The sequence below is a fragment of the Scomber scombrus genome, chromosome 1, assembly GCF_963691925.1.
Source record: "Scomber scombrus chromosome 1, fScoSco1.1, whole genome shotgun sequence".
NCBI classification, from domain to species: Eukaryota; Metazoa; Chordata; class Actinopteri; order Scombriformes; family Scombridae; genus Scomber; species Scomber scombrus.
Genome location: NC_084970.1, coordinates 33245392 through 33264644, shown reverse-complemented (window position 1 = coordinate 33264644; position 19253 = coordinate 33245392). Strand labels below are relative to the sequence as shown.

Sequence of the window (19253 nt, the reverse complement as noted above, 5' to 3'; positions counted from 1 at the left end):
AAGTACTGCAGTATTATGAGCGATGTAGTATGCAGTATTACAGTAAAAGTACTGCAGTATTATGAGTGATGTAGTATGCAGTATTACAGTAAAGGTACTGCAGTATTATGAGTGATGTAGTATGCAGTATTACAGTAAACGTAGTGGTTTGGTCCCTCTGACTGATATATTATTATTATGACATCATTAGATTATTAATAGTGAAGCATCAGTGTTAGAGCAGCATGTTACTGTTCTAGCTGCTGGAGGTGGAGCTAGTTTACACTACTTTATATACAGTTAGCTAGTTTAGTCCAGTGGTTCCCAACCTAGGGGTGGGGCCCCTCCAAAGGGTCAGCAGATAAATGTGAGGGGTGGTGAGATTAATTATTTGATTAATTTGATTAATTATTTGATTAATTATTTGATTAATTTGATTAATGGAGAGGATAGAAGAAAACCTAAGTTCTGATACACAAATGTTTTTTCACTTTTTGGACTTTTTCTCTAATCTTTGATTTTTGCTGAAATATCGGATCATTTGAACATTTATTGAAATGAAACCATGATGTGAGAAGTTTAGAGGGCAAAATCACTATTTGGTGGAGCTGTTAACAACCCATAGACATCTGACTACACACTTTTAGTTTCTTTAATAATGTGTTGAATTATAAAAGCTTGTTATATTATCCATTGTGTCAAATATTCATCTGCAAAGTAACTAAAGCTGTCTGATAAATGTAGTGGAGTGGAAGTATAAAGTGTCTCAACTAAAGTAAAGTAAAGTACCTCAAAATTATACTGTAGTAAATGTACTTAATTACTTTCCACCTCTGGCTTTTAATGGTTTTTATTTTCTGTGCGGTGAAGAAACAAACTTTCAGTCTTTGTCGACACATAGATTTATTTTCTTTGATTAAAAAGTCTTTGAAATGAACACAGTACATAAAGTGACACTGATGGTGAAGGTGCCAAAGAACCAGCTGTCCTTCTCAACAAGGCCACAAATACAACAACCCCCCCTCCCCAACACACACACACACACACACATACACTCACACACACACACTATACTCCAGTCAACACGTTACACCATTAAAACCTCCCATAAATCTGACTGGGGACACTATGATGCATTGAGATGCAATAACATGTTACACAAATAAACACATAGTAACACACACACAGTCGCCCGTCTCCACGTCGTTCATCAGCTGTGAAGAACACGCACACACATAAACACACACACAAACACATACACACACACTTAATTTGCCTCTCTCCAAAATTCGAACTTCCAGTTTCGCTTTGAAGTCGTTTTTTTGGTTTTAGTCGAGAGGCGAGTTGGCACAATCAGACGGATCCTTCCTCACCAGCAGAGTGATACTGGGGTTATTTTCAGACCCACACTGTTTATTTCAATCTGTGTTTCGCTCCAATTTCGAATCATTTTGCGCTAAACTTTTCAATCTGAGATTTAAATCAGCAACTTAATAAACACTCCTGAATTGAAGTCAATGTAAACTGACTTTTTTGACACTCTGAGTGTGAAAGTGCCATAAAAACATTATCGATCACCAAGATTTAAAGGAAAAAGAGGAAATCATGTTTTGGGATGCAATTAACCGTTATTTTCATTACAGATTCATCTTTTTGATTTGAAATGATTGACCGATCAAATAATTGACTAATTGTCTCAGAGTTAGTCGTACTTTAAACTTCTGTCTCATCCTGCTGTGTGTGTGCTGTGATTTTGAGATCGGGGCCGAATTCACAAAGTGAGCTTACTGGTATCAGTCCTAAATCGTGCTTAAAGAGGGGTTTACAAGTTTTCCCAGTGGCCACTCATGGTACTGCAACAAATAAATCTGCAGCCCAAAAAGCATTTTCCCCATAGACCGCCAACTCTACTACATGTATTCAGCGGGTAGCATAACATTTTAAGCATTTTTCTGTGCCAGGCAATCAATTTAAATTGATTAAATATGCACCATCTTTGAATCTGGTCTCCATCAGCCGCGGCAGTGTTTGCACCACCACATTGTAAAGATGGAAAACCCAAGTCTAGCTGTGCCAGTGCGCCTACTTGTGGCTCTTCATGGCATTACAACCCTCCCTCCTCTTTCCAACAAAATGCAAAAAATCCTAACTGTCCCCAGCTAACAGTTTCCTCTGATCTTGTTTCCTGCTGGCTTTACCTACAGTGATTAGTGTCAGTAAATGTAATGTAGTGATTCTACATTTAGCGCCACTTTCTGCCATCTCATTAATAATCATCTTTATACTCTATGCACAATCCATGTCGTAATGTTGCTATGATGTAGATTTTAGGACTGACATGCCACGATTTTTGACTATTGTTTGACATTATTTTGAGTTTTCTTCTTGACTCTTTAGTCTAACTGAGCTCAAAAACCAAATTACTGAAAATCTGATGCTTTTATTTATTATTATTTGTCTGTAAACAGTCATTTTCATACTGTTTATAGACGTTTAAACTCCACTAAATGACGAATGATTCCTCTCTATTCTCTCTATAAAGTCTTTCTCTCTGGTGTTCGATGCCAGAGGCTTATATTTTATTAACGAGCACACACACACACACACACACACACACACACACACACACAAAACACACGTGGACAAAGGGGGTAAAGTCTGTCCCTGTTGTCTAAAAGTAAACAACGTGTCAGTCAGTCAATGGCCTCCGACAAACAGAAACATCTGTGAGGTAACGCTTCACTTTATCTGACGATTAAAAGGAATCGGACTGAAAACACAGTAAACACTCTGTCACTGCCTTTGGTGAGATGGAAAACACACACATACACACACACACACACACACACACACTCTGTCTCACATACACACACACAGGTAGCACAGAGGCTGGTCCGTGCAGGTGGAGGTAACCCCAGGCAACAGTAGGAGGAGGAAAAGGAGACGCTATCGTCCTCCTCAGCTCCTGATGAGCGTCAGAAACTCGTCGCGGGTTTTCGGGTCTTCCCTGAAAACTCCCAACATGGTGCTGGTGACGGTCTTGCTGTTCATCTTCTGAACGCCGCGCATCACCATACACATGTGACTGTGGGGAGGAAGCACGAGGAGAGGAGGTTAGACGAAAGGCGAGGGAGTAAAAGTGAAGGAGGAGAAGTTAAAGTTAGAGGGCAGAGGTCAAAGATGTTCTATAGAGAGGTGAAGTCTCTCCATCTGCTGTCCCCCATTCAACCTTATTTTGAAAAAAATATGATAATATAAGTGATTTGAAATTTAAAGTTTTGATGGAGAGAGGGAGAAATAGAGAAACAGTGAAGGAAAGAAGAAAAAACTGCATGAAAAAATGATGGAAATTGAAGCAATCACACTGAAGTAATAATACATTTAATAAAGATACAAATAAGAAAAGATGAAAGAAGAAAGAAAGGAAGAGATGTAAAAAGAAAAAGAAGACATGAAGTAATAGAAATAAAATGTGAAGTACTACAGAAAAGGTGAAGGAGGGAATGTAACAGAAAAGCGAAAATAAATGAAAGTAATGAAACAGGCAAAAAGAAATGAAATGAAAGCATCAAAAAATTAAGAAAAGAGATGAAAGAGTGAAAGAGATGCGACTGAACGACGGAGGAAAAGAAAAGTGATGTTGAGGTAAAACAAATCAAAATATAAAAAAGAAAGAAGAGGAGGTGAAGGAAAGGAAATTAAATGAATGGAAAAAATGAAAGTATAAAAAAATAAAGACAAGGTGGAGGAAAGATAAAGCAAAAAAGAGAAAATACAGGAAATTAAAGTGATGGAAGAGAAAAAAAGAAGAGAAAGATGAGAGAGACTTAAAAAATAAATAGCAGAAAGTAGAAGAAATGAACGAAAGGAGATAAAAGTGATGGAAGAGTGGAAAAATAAATGAAAGATTGGGACAAAAAAGAGAGGAGGTGAAAGAGATGTAACAGAAAGGAGAAGAAGATAATGAAGTGATGGATTCAGTGAAAGTGAAGGAAAGGATGGTGGGAAAGTCATGAATGAAAGAGTGAAAGAGAGGAAACAAACAAATGACCCGGTGAATTTTTACTTACGTCGCTTCGATGACGACGCCGACACCGGTTGGCTGCAGGGCCTCTGTGATCGCCACGGCGATCTGTTTGGTCAACCTCTCCTGAACTGTGGACGGACAGAGACACAGACATGAACAAACAAACAGAACAAACAACGAGGCTCGACGTGTTCACAGGAAACTGAAAAACACTCAACTCTGAACAACATCAGAGTCATAATTTTATTTTTTTTAAAGCAGAAGTTTCTGTTCTTTGATACCTTGTAGTCTGCGGCTGTAGATTTCAACGATCCTGAGAGCGAGAAGAGACAAAAGAGAGATTAAAATTAGTTTTTAGTTTAATTTAATTTGCAAAAGGTAAACAAAAAATGACAGATAATGACAAATAATACACATTGTATTGAGAGTTGTATATTTATGATGCATGTTAGAAATGGGTACCCAACATTTTTATCTTCATTGGTTTCCATTGTTGCTGTTGGAGGAATATGAAGCTAAATTTACCATTTTTGGCCCAAAAAAACCCCGAAAAGTTTCTGCTTCAGTTTGGAACTTTTTTTAGTTTATGTTTGAGGTTTCAGTGTAGAGCTGCAATGATTAGTCGTTTAATTGCTTAACTGAGCAAGGATTTTGATAAATGATGATGATGATGATGGGGGAATGTTGGAACAGTCTAGACCTGCTCTATGTGAAAAATACCTTGAGTTGACTTTGAGGTGATTTGACGTTGTATAAATAAAGATCCATTGTCGTTTTGAGTGAGTTTTCAAGAAAAATGCTAAAATTCTCTGTATCTAGCTTTTTAAATATGGATATTTATTTAAATGTATATATTTAGTTTAGTTTTTTGGGGGTTTTTTTGTCCTCTATGATAATAAACTGAATATGTTTGGGTTGTGAACTGCTGGTCGGGACAGGTTTCATCTCAGGTTTTGTAAAACTGTCATTTTTCAAAATTGTCTGAAATTTAATGGACCAGACGACTAATCAATTAATCGAGAAAAATATTTGACAGATTAATTGATAAAGAAAATAATCGTCAAGTGGACAAAATGCTCCAAATCAGGTGGTTACACTCGTGACGACGTATTTGACGTTTAAAGATGGTGAATAATTTTAATGTTTTCAGGAGAGAAAGAAATTAATGACAAAGGTAAGTAATGAGTCACATCACTCAACTGAGATCATTCATACTGATTTAGCTCAAAAACGCGGTGAACCCAACCTCCTTTCAAAAATAAACACCAAACAAAAAAAACTCATTCACGTCATTTTACAGCTGGTATCTCGTCTGATGATGTAAAAAAAAAAAGAACCAATAAACAGAAACGACTCGTTCTTCCCCTTCGACCTGCTGCTCTTCTCTGTGAGAAAAACCACTTCAGACAACTAGAGACCCCGAACCACCTCCGAGGAAATGTCACAAAGACCAAACAGCCTGAATGATGAGGGGCAGGATGTACTCTACATACGTAACGGGAAGGAAAGGAGGAAGGAGAAAAGACAATGCTGCTTCAAAGATGATGTTTTTATATCTCATTGTAGCCTTTAGAACATCTGGATATGACAATAAAACATCCTTGTTTTGTTTGATCCAAAGCTTCTCAGTTTATCATCACATATGACACATAAAAGCTTTAAATCCTCTAATTCAAGACAGATGCAAACAGCAAAAATGTGTCACTTTTCCTTTAATAATGACCAACATAGTTTCTGTTGATTTACTAATCGTTGCAGCCCTAGTAGTAGTTTAATTCTGTTTTTGCAAATCTGTCAATTATCTTCTGAAAAGCACAATCAGAACAGGATTATTTTAACATGTGGATAAAGGGGCAAACAATGTTACACTGAAGGTCTACATGTGTATAGATCCCCGGTTCTAAAACACATTAAAGTGAAAACCGCCTCAAACTAAAGTTAAAGGCGATGATGTGTTGTCAGCCACAAAACATCTGTTACCAAATCTAAACAAGCTGTAAATGTGTCTTCAATATAAAACACAAATGGTGAAAAAAATGGTGGCAGCTGAAGAACAGACACGCTCTTCGCTTCTGAAATGTTTACAGCGGACCCTGAAACGGCGACAGTCTGAAAAGCTTTAAAAGTCACAGAGAGTCGGACTCCAGACTTCCTGGATCGTTTTACAACAACACTCCTCCTGCAGTGTTTGAATGGAGGGCAAAAACACCCGAAATGTTGGCTATAAGCATGTCTGGATCTACCATACAGATTATCTGGGCCCTCGAGCAGAAACGAAGTATAGAGTTACGAGGTTTACACCAGACAGCAGTGTTATAAAAGTTAAAAAAGAAAGTTAAATCTCATGATTGACTAAGTTTTATCTGTTGATTTCACGGTTTGGGTTGTATCAATGAGTGTACGAGTAAAATGATCAACTATAGCGGAAAATGGACAGCGCCAAAAACCCAGTGAGGACGCCAGAAGAAAGAAAAAACTAAGTGAAAAGGAAGAGAAAGTTTTTTTAAAGTCCTGCAAATAAGAAGTTAATTGATTAAAGGATGATGAAACATTAATTAATTATTGGGGGAGGGGGCCTGAGCTTCAGTGTCCAGGGGCCATTGGGGGTATTAATCAATGCTGCTTGAGACTGTTGGGACTGTGCAATGGTCTCATGGTGTTTTACTTCTTGGTGAATGCAATATGTTATATAATCAACTGTGGAGGCATTTATGTGCACAGCCTTTGATTCCTACAGGGAACAATATTGTATCGTATCATATTGTATTGTATCATATTGTATTGTATCATATTGTATTGTATCTTTTCGTACCGTAGTGTTTCGTGTTGTATTGTATCGAATCGCATCGTATCGTTTCGTACCGTATCGTTTCGTACCGTAGTGTTTCGTGTTGTATTGTATTGTATCGCATAGTATCGTATCGTTTCGTACCGTATCGTTTCGTATTGTATTGTATTGTATCGTTTCGTACCGTATCGTTTCGTACCGTAGTGTTTCGTGTTGTATTGAATCGTATCGTTTCGTACCATATTGTTTCGTACCGTATCATATCATATTGTACCGTATCGTATCGTACCGTATCGTACCGTATTGTTTCGTATTGTATCGTATCGTACCGTATTGTTTCGTATCGTATCGTACCGTACCGTAGTGTATCATATTATATTGTATCGTACCGTATAATTTCATATTGTACCGTATTGTTTCGTATTGTATTCTCGTATCATTTCGTACCGTATTGTATCGTATCGTTTCGTATTGTATTCTATCATATTGTATTGTATCATATCGTACATTTCATATTGTATTGTCTCGTATCATTCGGTATCGTATTGTATCATTTTATATTGTATTGTATCGTTATGTATCATATCGTATCGTAGCTAATCATTTCGTATTGTATTGTTTCATTGTGTATCGTATCGTATCATATCATATCGTATGGAGCCTTGTCTATAAGCCCTTATTGTACAGGAAAAGTATAGTAAGAAAATTTATACCAAAGTTAAACTGGAGAGTTGGTTTACGATGAATATTTGGATGATAAATTCACTATTAGCATTCATCTCCTCTTCCACATGAATTCAGCTAGCATGTGGAGTTAGTTTAAAATCTGTATGAACATGTGACTGCTTCTTTTTTTAGTGATATCACCGCGTTAATAGAACTCAGCGGCTTATTTAACGTGGACAATTTTATTATTACTGATGACAAAAATAAGATCTAAGTTGTATCAAACCGGATGTTCCCTTTAAGGTGTGTGTGTGTGTGTGTGTGTGTGTGTGTGTGTGTGTGTGTGTGTGTGTGTGTGTGTGTGTGTGTGTTTGTGTCCAGTACTGGGTTAGTAGGGGGTGTTAGTGCGATAAGCCTTAAGGTATTGGGGTCAGTGGGATCAGATTCTACACTAGTACACACACAAACACACATGCGTACATTTTAGTAATCAGCTTAAATACACACTAGCTCACATACACACACACATAGACACAAGCACACACACACCTGGGATGACCAATTAAACACTACCCCAGTACAACACACACACACACAGACACACACAGTCCATCATATTAAAATAAACAGCCTCACCTGGCCAGCTTACTGAGGCCCAGCACTCGCTTGTTGGGGAGGTAGCCGATGTGAACCTGCACAAAGGGACAAAATAAATGTAAGATGTTTAATATCTTATAAAAGTGAAGTCTGTTTTCAGTCTGGCAGGTGATGTAGAGGATTCATTTGAAGCTCAGGTAAAATGTTGAGGACTTGTGGAGTATTTCATTAGTTATTATGAGACATTTGAGACATTTCTGCCCTGATAGTGAAGAGGCCTCAAAGTGTCAGCGACCGAGCGGACTGATGTGAAATGTTCCTCACAAGAAAAGTCCTTGTATTTGTAATTTCTCCCTGAACTTTATGTAAGTAACAATTTTGTGTCTCAAAAAACAGATAATAACCATAAAATTTGCTGTGACGTCCCAGATGGTCGGAGACGATGACTCCTGATGGTTTTGTGATCTTTTGACCTCCTCTCTCGCTGCCTTATTACACAGCTTTAGATGGAGATCTGTGTGACTGATAGTGTCTTTTTTTTATTCTTTCTTCTTTCTTCAAAGTCAAATTTGAAATACATCAAGAACCGCATATTTTAGTCCAAGATCCAAATAAAACATTATTAAATCTGAGCTACTTGTATTGAGAGTGCACATGGGACAAGAGAAATTAACAAAATCGAGAATATGAATTGTGAAATTTGGGGCTCCATGAATTGTTGTATAAAGAACACAATTGTTGTCGCTTTAAATGATCTTAAATGTACATTTTTGTATTGTTTTAAAATGAAGACATTGATACTCGTTCAGAGCAGCGTCTGCAAGCTGCACAACTTCCTGTCAGACTTCAATCAGCCCATCAATCGAATTTCAGTTTTTATCACATCTCTGATTGAAGTGTAACAATACCTAACAAATATCCACAACATGTTTTATTTATCATTTTCATATTTTAATTCTATTATTTTACAGTATTACTAATTTAATGTGGTTTTCAGTGTCCATCTGTGAAGGTATGAGTCTTCCTCTTAACCAAACTTTTGATTTTATTTCATGAATTAAAATATTTTACCCTGAATAATCAACTATTATGCTTAACCTGTTCTTCCTCCTAGTGAAATTAAAAGCAACACTGCCTAAAATTGGAGACTCTCAGCTGATATTTGTGCCTGTGAGTGTGTTTGAGGATCAGCTTGTGGGAATAAACGATCTTATTGTGATCTTGTGAACATGAAATCTGTTCTCAGGTCACAAAATACATCTTCATCTCAATCAGATTATGTGAATAAATAAAGCTTACCTAAAGATACAACAGGTGTTTTGGGTTTTTTTCTATAAATGTTTCTATTTTTCAATGAATGCACTTTAAGTTGAGAGGCTCTCGTGGTGTCAAACAATCGCTGAGGTACTGCAGCTGTCACTTTTCTGCACACGTTGACTTTGATTTGAGCGACAGCCTCACAGATGTGACAGAAGCCAAAAGGCGGACGACAAAAAGATGAGAGAGAGCTTAAGATGAGAGCCAATCGAGCAGGTGGACGAGCAACAGACGAGAGGAGGAAGAGCCGGAGTCATCAGCGGGGGGGAATCGGTGCTGAGGATGGCTGCAGGCTGTAATTCTCTTACACACACACACACACACACACACACACACACGAGCTCCACTCAAATGTCAAACGCAATTTGTTGACAAGACGAGAGAAAGGGCAGCGGCAACAAGCGTGCAAAGATCTCTTTTTCTCCCTTTTCCTCCACTTCTTTCTCTTCCTGGCTCTCTGCTGCAGCGGCCTGATATGTCCACATCAAACAGGCCGACTGTGACGGCGCCTCTTTTCACTTATCTGCTCAAAATATCCGTATTGACACATGCTGTGAACGACGAGGGAGGGGGGGAAAATATAAGAAGTAAAGAATGAGAAGGGTCGTCGTGGTTGGAGAATAACTGAGAATAGAAGAAAAGTTTCCTAAAACCAGAAAAGTGGGATTTCCTCTTAGATTTGGCCTTTAAATTTAGCCTTAAAGACCCTTAAAAAAGGTTGACACAGAATTATGACCCACTCTGCTGCTCTATGAAGCTTATTGAGTCTGTGTTCAGTTGTTTTGGTTTTATGGCACATTTCCTGTTTGGTTGAGTCACAACATGTGAAGCAGCTGAGGAGCCAGATGTGTTTCTCAGGAGCTGGTGGAGACCATAACAAGAGCTAAAAAGAGTTAATATTAGACGTATATTCATCAGGTATTCACAAAAACAACTAGAGCTTTAGAGCTGCAGTGATTTCAATTTATAGACAGAAAATTAGTCGTTTCGTGTCATTTTTTTAAAGAAAAAATCCCCTAAATTCTCTTATTCCAGCTTCTTGTTTTATTTAGTCTTTGATGAAAGTAAACTGAATATCTTTGGGTTGTAGACAAGAAGAAGATGTTTGAGGACGTCACCTTGGGCTTTTATTTAAAGAAGAGCTAAAAGAGAGTGAACACTGGAGTCATATTCAGCTTGTCTCGTGATATCAGACAATCAGGGATCTGCCTGCTGACGTCTGAAGATTTCTAAATGCACAGTAGTCGCTTGAAAGGGCAACTAACAAACCTACGCTCCTTATGTTTTAACAAGGACACGACTTACTGGAAATGATGCTCTCCTCTCGTTCTCCATCGCCCAATATGAAGGGTCGCCCTGAAGACTTTTGATTGGTTCTGCAATGCAGGTTATTTTTAGAAAACTCTCTAATTGTTTTCACCCAATCAAACCTGGGAGATTGTCCTCAGTCTTTGTGAGTGAAGCATTTATTCAAGAGGTGGCCAAAAACACGGCTCCAAATGAATTATAATGTGCATGCTGGATGAACACATAGAAAACTGTTTATAGTGTTTTATAAGATGTGGATAGATTACTTCAGGTTTGAATTAAGTTTTTTCTTGATACGTCCATCTAAAGACAGAAGCATCAGTCAGTCCTGCAAGTAAAGAAAAATTAAACCTTCAACCTGCATTAACTGTTTATTCCCACATCCAACAGTTACTGATCAACATTATCATTCATTTGGAGTTGTTTTTCTGTCCACCTGCTGAATGTAAATCCAATATTCACTCTCTTTTAGCTCTGTTTTTACACTCCACTTACCAACTCCTGAGGGAAATATCTGGCTCTTTAGTTGCTAAATGCTCCACAATGTTCACCAGCTAGTCTCCAGCGTGTCTGTTTGCTGTTTGGTGCTGAGCTGCCTGCTGCGACTGGAAATGACGCTATGAGAGCTTTGACAGTGAACAAAAACAATAAAGTTAAAGCCAGGCAGCTAAACAATGAGCTGAAACTCACTAAAAAGCTCCGTAAAGCTGATAATTCCCTATAGGCATTACACATTGTTATTTGATATATTCCTATTATCAAAATATATAGATTGTAGCTTCTTTAAAGACTGATTATGAGACCAAAGGATGTTTTCTTTTGCAGGTACTTTCCTCTCTTAGCAGCTGATGTGACAGCGGCTCTGCTGATGGGAAAGTAATTGACAGTCTGCAATAAACGCCTGTTGTCTGATCGACATCGAAAGCGGTTTATCAAGCAGCCGGCGGCTACCTGCACGCCATCTGACCAACAATGGAAGAGGAAGAGGAGGGGGAGGAGGTCTCGCTCTATGTGATGAGTCACAGAGACACGACAGACAGATGAGAGAGGATGGATAAGAGGCGACGCTGCTGCTGACGACGAGAGGAGGGAGGAGGTTCAGGGACATAAACAACCACCTGATGGACACCGAACACACACAAACACACACATTAACACACACGTTAACACAGAAGGTGTGGTAATTGTGTGTGTGTGTGTGTACGTGTGATTCACTGCTGTCATCAGAACTCATTGACACCAGTTGAAAAGGATCAGCTGCCAGTCCCTATTGTCTTAAACGACATGCACCTGCAGGCGAAGATGGAGGGATAACGGGAAGCAGAGAAAGAAAAGGCAGAAAGGGGGAAGTGGCCAATCAGGTTTTAGCGGAGGGTAATGATGTCAAAGGCACAAGCCAGCAGCAGGAGAAGGAGGAAGAGGAGGAGGAGGAGGAGGAGGCTAAAAGCAAAAAAAAAACGAACTCAGGATAAACAGATCTCAGCTAATCTGATTGTTTCTCATGTTCTCTGTTGTTTAAAGCAGCGGGTCTCCAGATAAATGGCTTTCTAGATACACATCTGTTTCCATGTTTCAATATTTCTGACTTGTTTTGTTTTTTTTTGTGTGATGTTATCAGCATTTACTGTTTCTACGGCGACTCGAAGAATATCGTCATAAATCGAACGCACATCAGTCGCTGATACAGTTAAACATGTTTTTGAAGGGAAAAGATGCAAAAGTGACTCCAGAAATAGAGTTCAGAGACCACCACAAGCACTTCAAAGGTCAGTTAAGATTAATAAATCATAAAAAACTGACGTCCCAATCAAGTTTTTTCAGCTCTGATCCTGATTAGTCTGTCATTAACAAGTATCCGATAATACAGAATCTGATACAATACTTTTATTTATCTGAAAGAGACCAGTGCGATCTTCTGCAATCAGGCAAAGTCACTGATGATACCGAGTAAAATAATAATAATAATACTAATAATAAATAACACATATAACTTTATTTTTATAGCACCTTTTATACAAGAAATGTAGCTCAAAGTGCTTTACAACAAAATAAATTACATACACCAAGTGCGTCAGATTAAAAAAGAAAAAGATATTATTGTAATATAAGATAGAAAATAAAAACAGTAATAATTGAAAATAGCAAAATAGTACATAGTAAAAGTAGGTAAGGAATAGAATAAGTAGATAAAATCAAGTAAAATACCACATTTTAAAAGAACTGAAGTGATACCAGGAAAACAGGTTTAGTGAAAACTCTGAGTTTGTTAAACCTGAAATGAGGGAAACTGAGATTTTAAGGTCCAGAAAGACTCGGGTTCAGTTACCATGGCAACTGACTCTTTGAAGCTAAACCTGCTCGCTGGCAGGTTTTTTCTCTTCCAACAAATGTTGAGTTTCTCTCTCTCTCTCTCTCTCTGAGTCTCCTCCCTCTCTCAGTGAGTTTCATTTCCTCATTCAGTCCGTATCGAAGCGCTTTCATGAGTAGAGGATTATCGTCAGTCAGGTTTTAAATCCTGGTTCCATATTATTTTGATACTCAGGACTTTATAAAGTTACTGCTTTTATGTGCATCAGTGAATTTTTGCCTTCACACTCAAATATAACACAGTGTGAATTCAGCCTCAGATCAGAATAAAACCTCTGCTTGTCCTCCTGTTATAACACTGTGACTCCTGCACTGAAATGTTTATTACACATTAATATGTAATCTCAGTTCATGAATGAATAAAATCAGTATGAAGCTTTAGACACGTAGGATCAATGAATAATCATCTCTATCACTCATGATGTAATTGGTCGCACTGATGGTACATCTTTCCTGTAATATTGGAGATTATATGTTCATATTTTATATATATCTGTCTGATGTCTAAAAACTTAAAATCGACTGTATTTTAACCTCGATGCCTTACTGGATCAGATTATGTGTTTACAGTCATGTCTTTGTGTCTTTGATATAAACAGTTTCTACATTTTGTTAATTATATTTTTCATCTTCAGCTGCTGCCTCCTGTGTTTTGTCCCCGTCAGATTAAAGCTGAGCAAATATATTTAACAAACAAAGCTGCATCCTGATACACAGTCTGACTCCATTTTATCATCATTAAAGGAAATGTACGTAAGTTTAATTCATGTGATGAATTAATGGACAACGTTGAATAAAACTTTATTGTGTTAACTAATTCACAGTCTCATGCATTTATATCTCTAAATCTACTGGAATCAAATGGAGGCTTTGTCTTTTATTTATCTGTTGCCATGGTGAATTGTAATATTGAAGCTCTACTGATGATGCACACACGTTTAATTTAGAGTAAAAATACTCCAAAAACTCAAGATTATCACTAGTTTAATCAACTCTGAGTTTGTTAAAGCTGCTCTCTGTAATACCACGCTGTGTGTGTGTGCGTGTGCATATGTGTGTGTGTGTGTGTGCAGCTCTCACCCTGCCGAAGATGGGCACCAGGTGATGCTCACACATGGAGAACATGTCGATGTCTTTGACGATCACCATCTCATCATGGTCCTCGTCGAAGATAGCGTCGTTCAGCACGTCTGCAGAGGGAGAAAAACAACAGAAGAAGAAGAAGCATGAAGGAAAATCTACACGTCAAAAAATAAAGAAGAAGTTCAAGCTTTAAATGTTTATTTTTAATTTAATCCTTAAACAGACAACATGCACCAAGAGATACATACATATACACATTATTTATACCTTTATAATGTTTCCTGGTGGAGATACAACTCTATAAAATCCAAAATATTTTAAAAATGATTTGTGGAAATGTTTAAATTAGGTGCAAATGAGATAACTAGTAACATCAGAGTAAATAAAAAGTAAATAAGAAGAATAATTAACATCTCATTTTCCTCTCCTGCCTGTTTAAAGGTTACAGACTATACCTGTTTCTCATATTTGTGGATTTATTGACTGATTAATTTCATGATTATAACCTAATTTTTAATCTAGTTACACACATTTCTCTCATTTTGTTAACCAATTACTTCATTTGGGAGGTTCATTATTTAAGAATTAGTTATTTTATGTTCTTTTATGTTCTTTTTATGCCATTTTCTGATGTCTAGCTCTTTATTTTTGTATTTTTTGAAGGTTTTTTGATTTTGATGTGCACAGAAAGCTCCCCGCATCATTTTACTTCACTCTAGCAGACAGACAGAAACCCATTCATCTGTCTCACCTCTCCTCTCTCCTCTCCTCTCCTCTCCTCTCCTCTCCTCTCCTCTCCTCTCCTCTCCTCCTCTCTTTATCGTGGACGCCGGTGTTTCTCTCTGGCAAACACCGCCATCTAATTATAGCCCTGCTTCCATACGCTGCTTCCTGTTGTTGCTTTATTGCGTTTTTCGGTTGCCGGGGGTTCAATAAACCGCTTTATCTGTTTGTGACGACGCAGACGCCTCTCGCTCTTACCCCGGCACTTTTTAATTTCCTGACTGGCTATCTGCTAGAAAGAGAGGAGGGGGGAGGGAGGGAGGGAGGAGGGGAGGCAGGTCAACGTGCCAAAAGAGAACAGACTGACTTGTTGCTTCAGTCTCTGCTGTGTATTCAATGTGTGTAAACAAGGTAGTTTGAGAAGATAAAGAGCCTCTTTTAAGGCTCTTTTCACCATTTTTATTTGATTATGAAGCAGTTTGGGTGATGATGTCATGCTGCTCTTCATCATAAATATCTATAACTTGATCTTATTCAGGACTGTAGCTGAATTTTACAGCTTTTTCTCTGGAGATGAGACATTTTGTGACATGTTGAGGAGAAACCAGAGAGAGAGAGAGAAGTCTGATTTGATTTTTTCTTTTTTTGACAGATCAGGTTCAGCCTCAGATTGTACTGAGATCTACAATATTCATTTTAAGTCCATTTACTGTCATAAATCTTTCCGTTGATTGTTCTGATAGTTGTGGCTCCTGGCTGTCGTGCAGATGGACACACTGGTGATAACATGTTGGCAGCCAGTAAATGTTAATAACCATCTTCTCACATGTCGTAGCCGCAGCACCTTTTCACTTTAAGAAAGATAGAGTGCTTCATTTATCCTCAAAGGGAAATATCAGCGTTACAGCAGCTACCACAAAAGTGACAAAAAAAACATATATCTTACAAAAACACCAAAAAGTACTATATTAAAGAAAATAAGTGGAATAGAAATACAATAAAACAGAATTTTAAACTTTAATGCTTGATGCAAATTAAATGAGTCTCAGCACAGAGGGGGAGGTCATTGTTGATGCTCTTGCAGTAGGCATGAATGACCTCCTGTAACGCTCCTCATTACAGAGAAGCTGAAGGAGACACTCTGCTGTCCGACCAGATGGTTGTTTAAAGGGTTTGTTGTATTGTCCTATATAGATATGCAAAATCTCACTGCAGGACCTGAAGGACCTGAGCTTCCTCGAGAAGTAGAGTCTGCTCTGTCCATTTCTTTAGACCTTTTTTCTTTAGTTAAACAAGGTGAAAGCTCCGATATCTGTAGCCCTCCACCACCTCCACCTCTTCTCCCAGCATAGAAATAGTGTTTAGCGTAGTCCTGCTTCTCCTAAAATCCACAACTATCTCCTTCATATTCGTTAACCTGTTTTAAACCTTGATATAAGTCTGTAGCTAATGTGTTTTTAGCCTGGTTGTTCATGTAATTAAATGTTAAAATCGCAAAAAAGACTAAGAGACTAAGAGTTTGCAGTGATGTAATTAGCTCTGTCCGGCTGTACTGAGGCTATTATGTTGCGAGATAACGTTTTTACTTTCGACACCATTTTAGCTTAGCGTGTTAGCATGCTAATATTTTCTTTATAGTATTTAACACGTCTTTAAATTTGCAGATATTTGATCATAAACCAAAGTATTGGACACATTTTATGGATTTATATTATCTAATATTTCAGGGTCTAATAACTACGAACACACTTTAGACACAGTGTGAAATTCTTGTTTTTTACTGTTTTTGGACATTTATTATGAAACTTCACAGATGGAGCAGAACATAGAAGCTTTATATTGCAATTTTATGGAAGTTGATTATACTAATGATCAAATCCGATGAGCACCTCCTCATCAGGCTGAACTAGTGATTTACGACAAGTTTGGGCAGTTAAAGGATAAGGCTACGACTTTTTACATTTTTTTCTCATTATTAACAAATCTCATGTTTGGAGCCAAACCAACAATAAACTCATCCTACTAACAAGTATCATGTGTGTGCATCCACAGCCTGTGCCATAGACCTCCACTCTTGTCTAAAAACTATTAAAACACATCAATGATTCACTCCACCTCACTGGTTGACGTCTTCCTTCAATCTGAACAGCATAATTACTTTAGTTTGTTTAGAAATGGCTCCAAAGCATCAAATCTTCAGTCTCCAGGAAGTCACAGCACACAGAAATGTACAATGTCTGGTTCAGAGTCTGATCAATACGACGATAGATTACTATAAAGAGGAAGAGCGGTGGCTTCTTCCTGATGCTGAAACACTGTCCAGAGAGTGAAAACATGATGGCTGGTATTAATCTCTGGAGACATTTCTAACTAAACTGACCCGACCTAACTCTTTATAATGAAGGAACATGTCACCTAGTGTAGTGGTGTGGCTCATTGATGTGTTTATAATGGTTTGGTGGTCTACGGCTTAGAGTACTAAGATATATCAGACTTTGGATAAACACAATACTTGTTAGTAAGATGAGTTTATTGTTGGTTTTGCTCCAAATGTCAAATTTGTTAACAATAAGAAAAATATAGAAAATTGCAGCCTTGTCCTTTAACAGAGTTTATTGAATCCGACTTTGAACACACACACAAGCAAACCTCCAAAAAGTCAGAGAGTTTTAGGATAAGAACATTTGCTTGCATGAGGCCCAATGTCTGGGAACAAGGAACATCTGGATGAAATTTCACAGCAATCCATGAAAGTTAAGATGTTTCAGTCTAGATCAAAGTCCCTCCCTTCAGGTGTGATATATATGCATGGCTAAAAACTGGGATTGAATCTTGTGGCACCACCTCGTCTCTTCAAAGGACGCTTAACGAACACCTGCATTAAGTCTGAGGTTTGGGGGACCACAGTGACTTTTCTGATACAGTTAGTGGAGGTTAATAAAGCAGCTTAAAGAATCCCATCTATCTAAACGTCCATTTGTTGGATCTACACAACAGTTTAACTCCACCTGCTCCTGGACACACTTTAGTACACTTAGTACTAGTACAAGTTGCCTTCAGGTTGACACTGTAATAAAGTGCTAATCGTGTTTTGAGAGTTTTCTAATCAAGAGCAAAGTTAAAGTGAACATGTGATTCTGTAGCTGCTGGTAACTCCGAGTTAACAACGTCTGCTAGTTGCTGCCTTTTTGCCTCGCTGCATCACATCCGTTTCATAAAAATGGACAAATGTGGTATTGCTGTAATCAGGAAGACTTTGTGTTTATAAAAAATATCATCCACTTTACTGTATTTGTACCACAGTTTGCAACAAAACCAACTAAAAACATCATGTCAAGAACGGTTTACTTCTTCAATTTACTGATTTAAAGACCTTCTGCTCTGTTTCTGTGTCACCTCGAGTGTTCCTGACACTTTGGGAGGTTTCCTTTCTACTGGATATATCAGACTTTGGATAAACACAATACTTGTTAGTAAGATGAGTTCATTGTTGGTTTTGCTCCAAATGTCAAATTTGTTAATAATAAGAAAAATATAGAAAATCGCAGCTTTGTCCTTTAACAGAGTTTATTGAATCCGACTTTGAACACACACACAACCAAACCTCCAAGAAGTCAGAGAGTTTTAGGATTAGAAAATCTTCTTGCATGAGGCCCAGTGTCTGGATACCAGGAACATCTGGATGAAATTTCACAGCAATCCATGAAAGTTAAGATGTTTCAGTCTAGATCAAAGTCCCTCCCTTCAGGTGTGATATATATGCATGGCTAAAAACTGGGATTGAATCTTGTGGCACCACCTCGTCTCTTCAAAGGACACTTAACGAACACCTGCATTAAGTCTGAGGTTTGGGGGACCACAGTGACTTTTCTGATACAGTTAGTGGAGGTTAATAAAGCAGCTTAAAGAATCCCATCTATCTAAACGTCCATTTGTTGGATCTACACAACAGTTTAACTCCACCTGCTCCTGGACACACTTTAGTACACTTAGTACTAGTACAAGTTGCCTTCAGGTTGACACTGTAATAAAGTGCTAATCGTGTTTTGAGAGTTTTCTAATCAAGAGCAAAGTTAAAGTGAACATGTGATTCTGTAGCTGCTGGTAACTCCGAGTTAACAACGTCTGCTAGTTTCTGCCTTTTTGCCTCGCTGCATCACATCCGTTTCATAAAAATGGACAAATGTGGTATTGCTGTAATCAGGAAGACTTTGTGTTAATAAAAAATTTCATCCACTTTACTGTATTTGTACCACAGTTTGCAACAAAAGCAACTAAAAATGTCATGTCAAGAACAGTTTACTTCTTCAATTTACTGATTTAAAGACCTTCTGCTCTGTTTCTGTGTCACCTCGAGTGTTCCTGACACTTTGGGAGGTTTCCTTTCTACTGAGACCT

The 19253-nt window shown here is 37.9% G+C and overlaps 1 protein-coding gene across 1 annotated transcript in view; it reads right to left on the bottom strand.

Annotated features, from left to right (window-relative positions):
* Positions 1-863: 863 nt before the first annotated feature.
* gch1 (GTP cyclohydrolase 1) overlaps positions 864-19253 on the bottom strand; it is a gene marked incomplete at its 5' end in the record, with an annotated part of 26123 nt that continues 7733 nt past the window's right edge. Inside the window, 5 exon segments of the mRNA XM_062423246.1 lie at positions 864-3064; positions 4050-4134; positions 4288-4319; positions 8097-8152; positions 14130-14239. Coding sequence (XP_062279230.1) covers positions 2938-3064; positions 4050-4134; positions 4288-4319; positions 8097-8152; positions 14130-14239 — 410 coding nt within the window. The 3' untranslated portion in view covers positions 864-2937.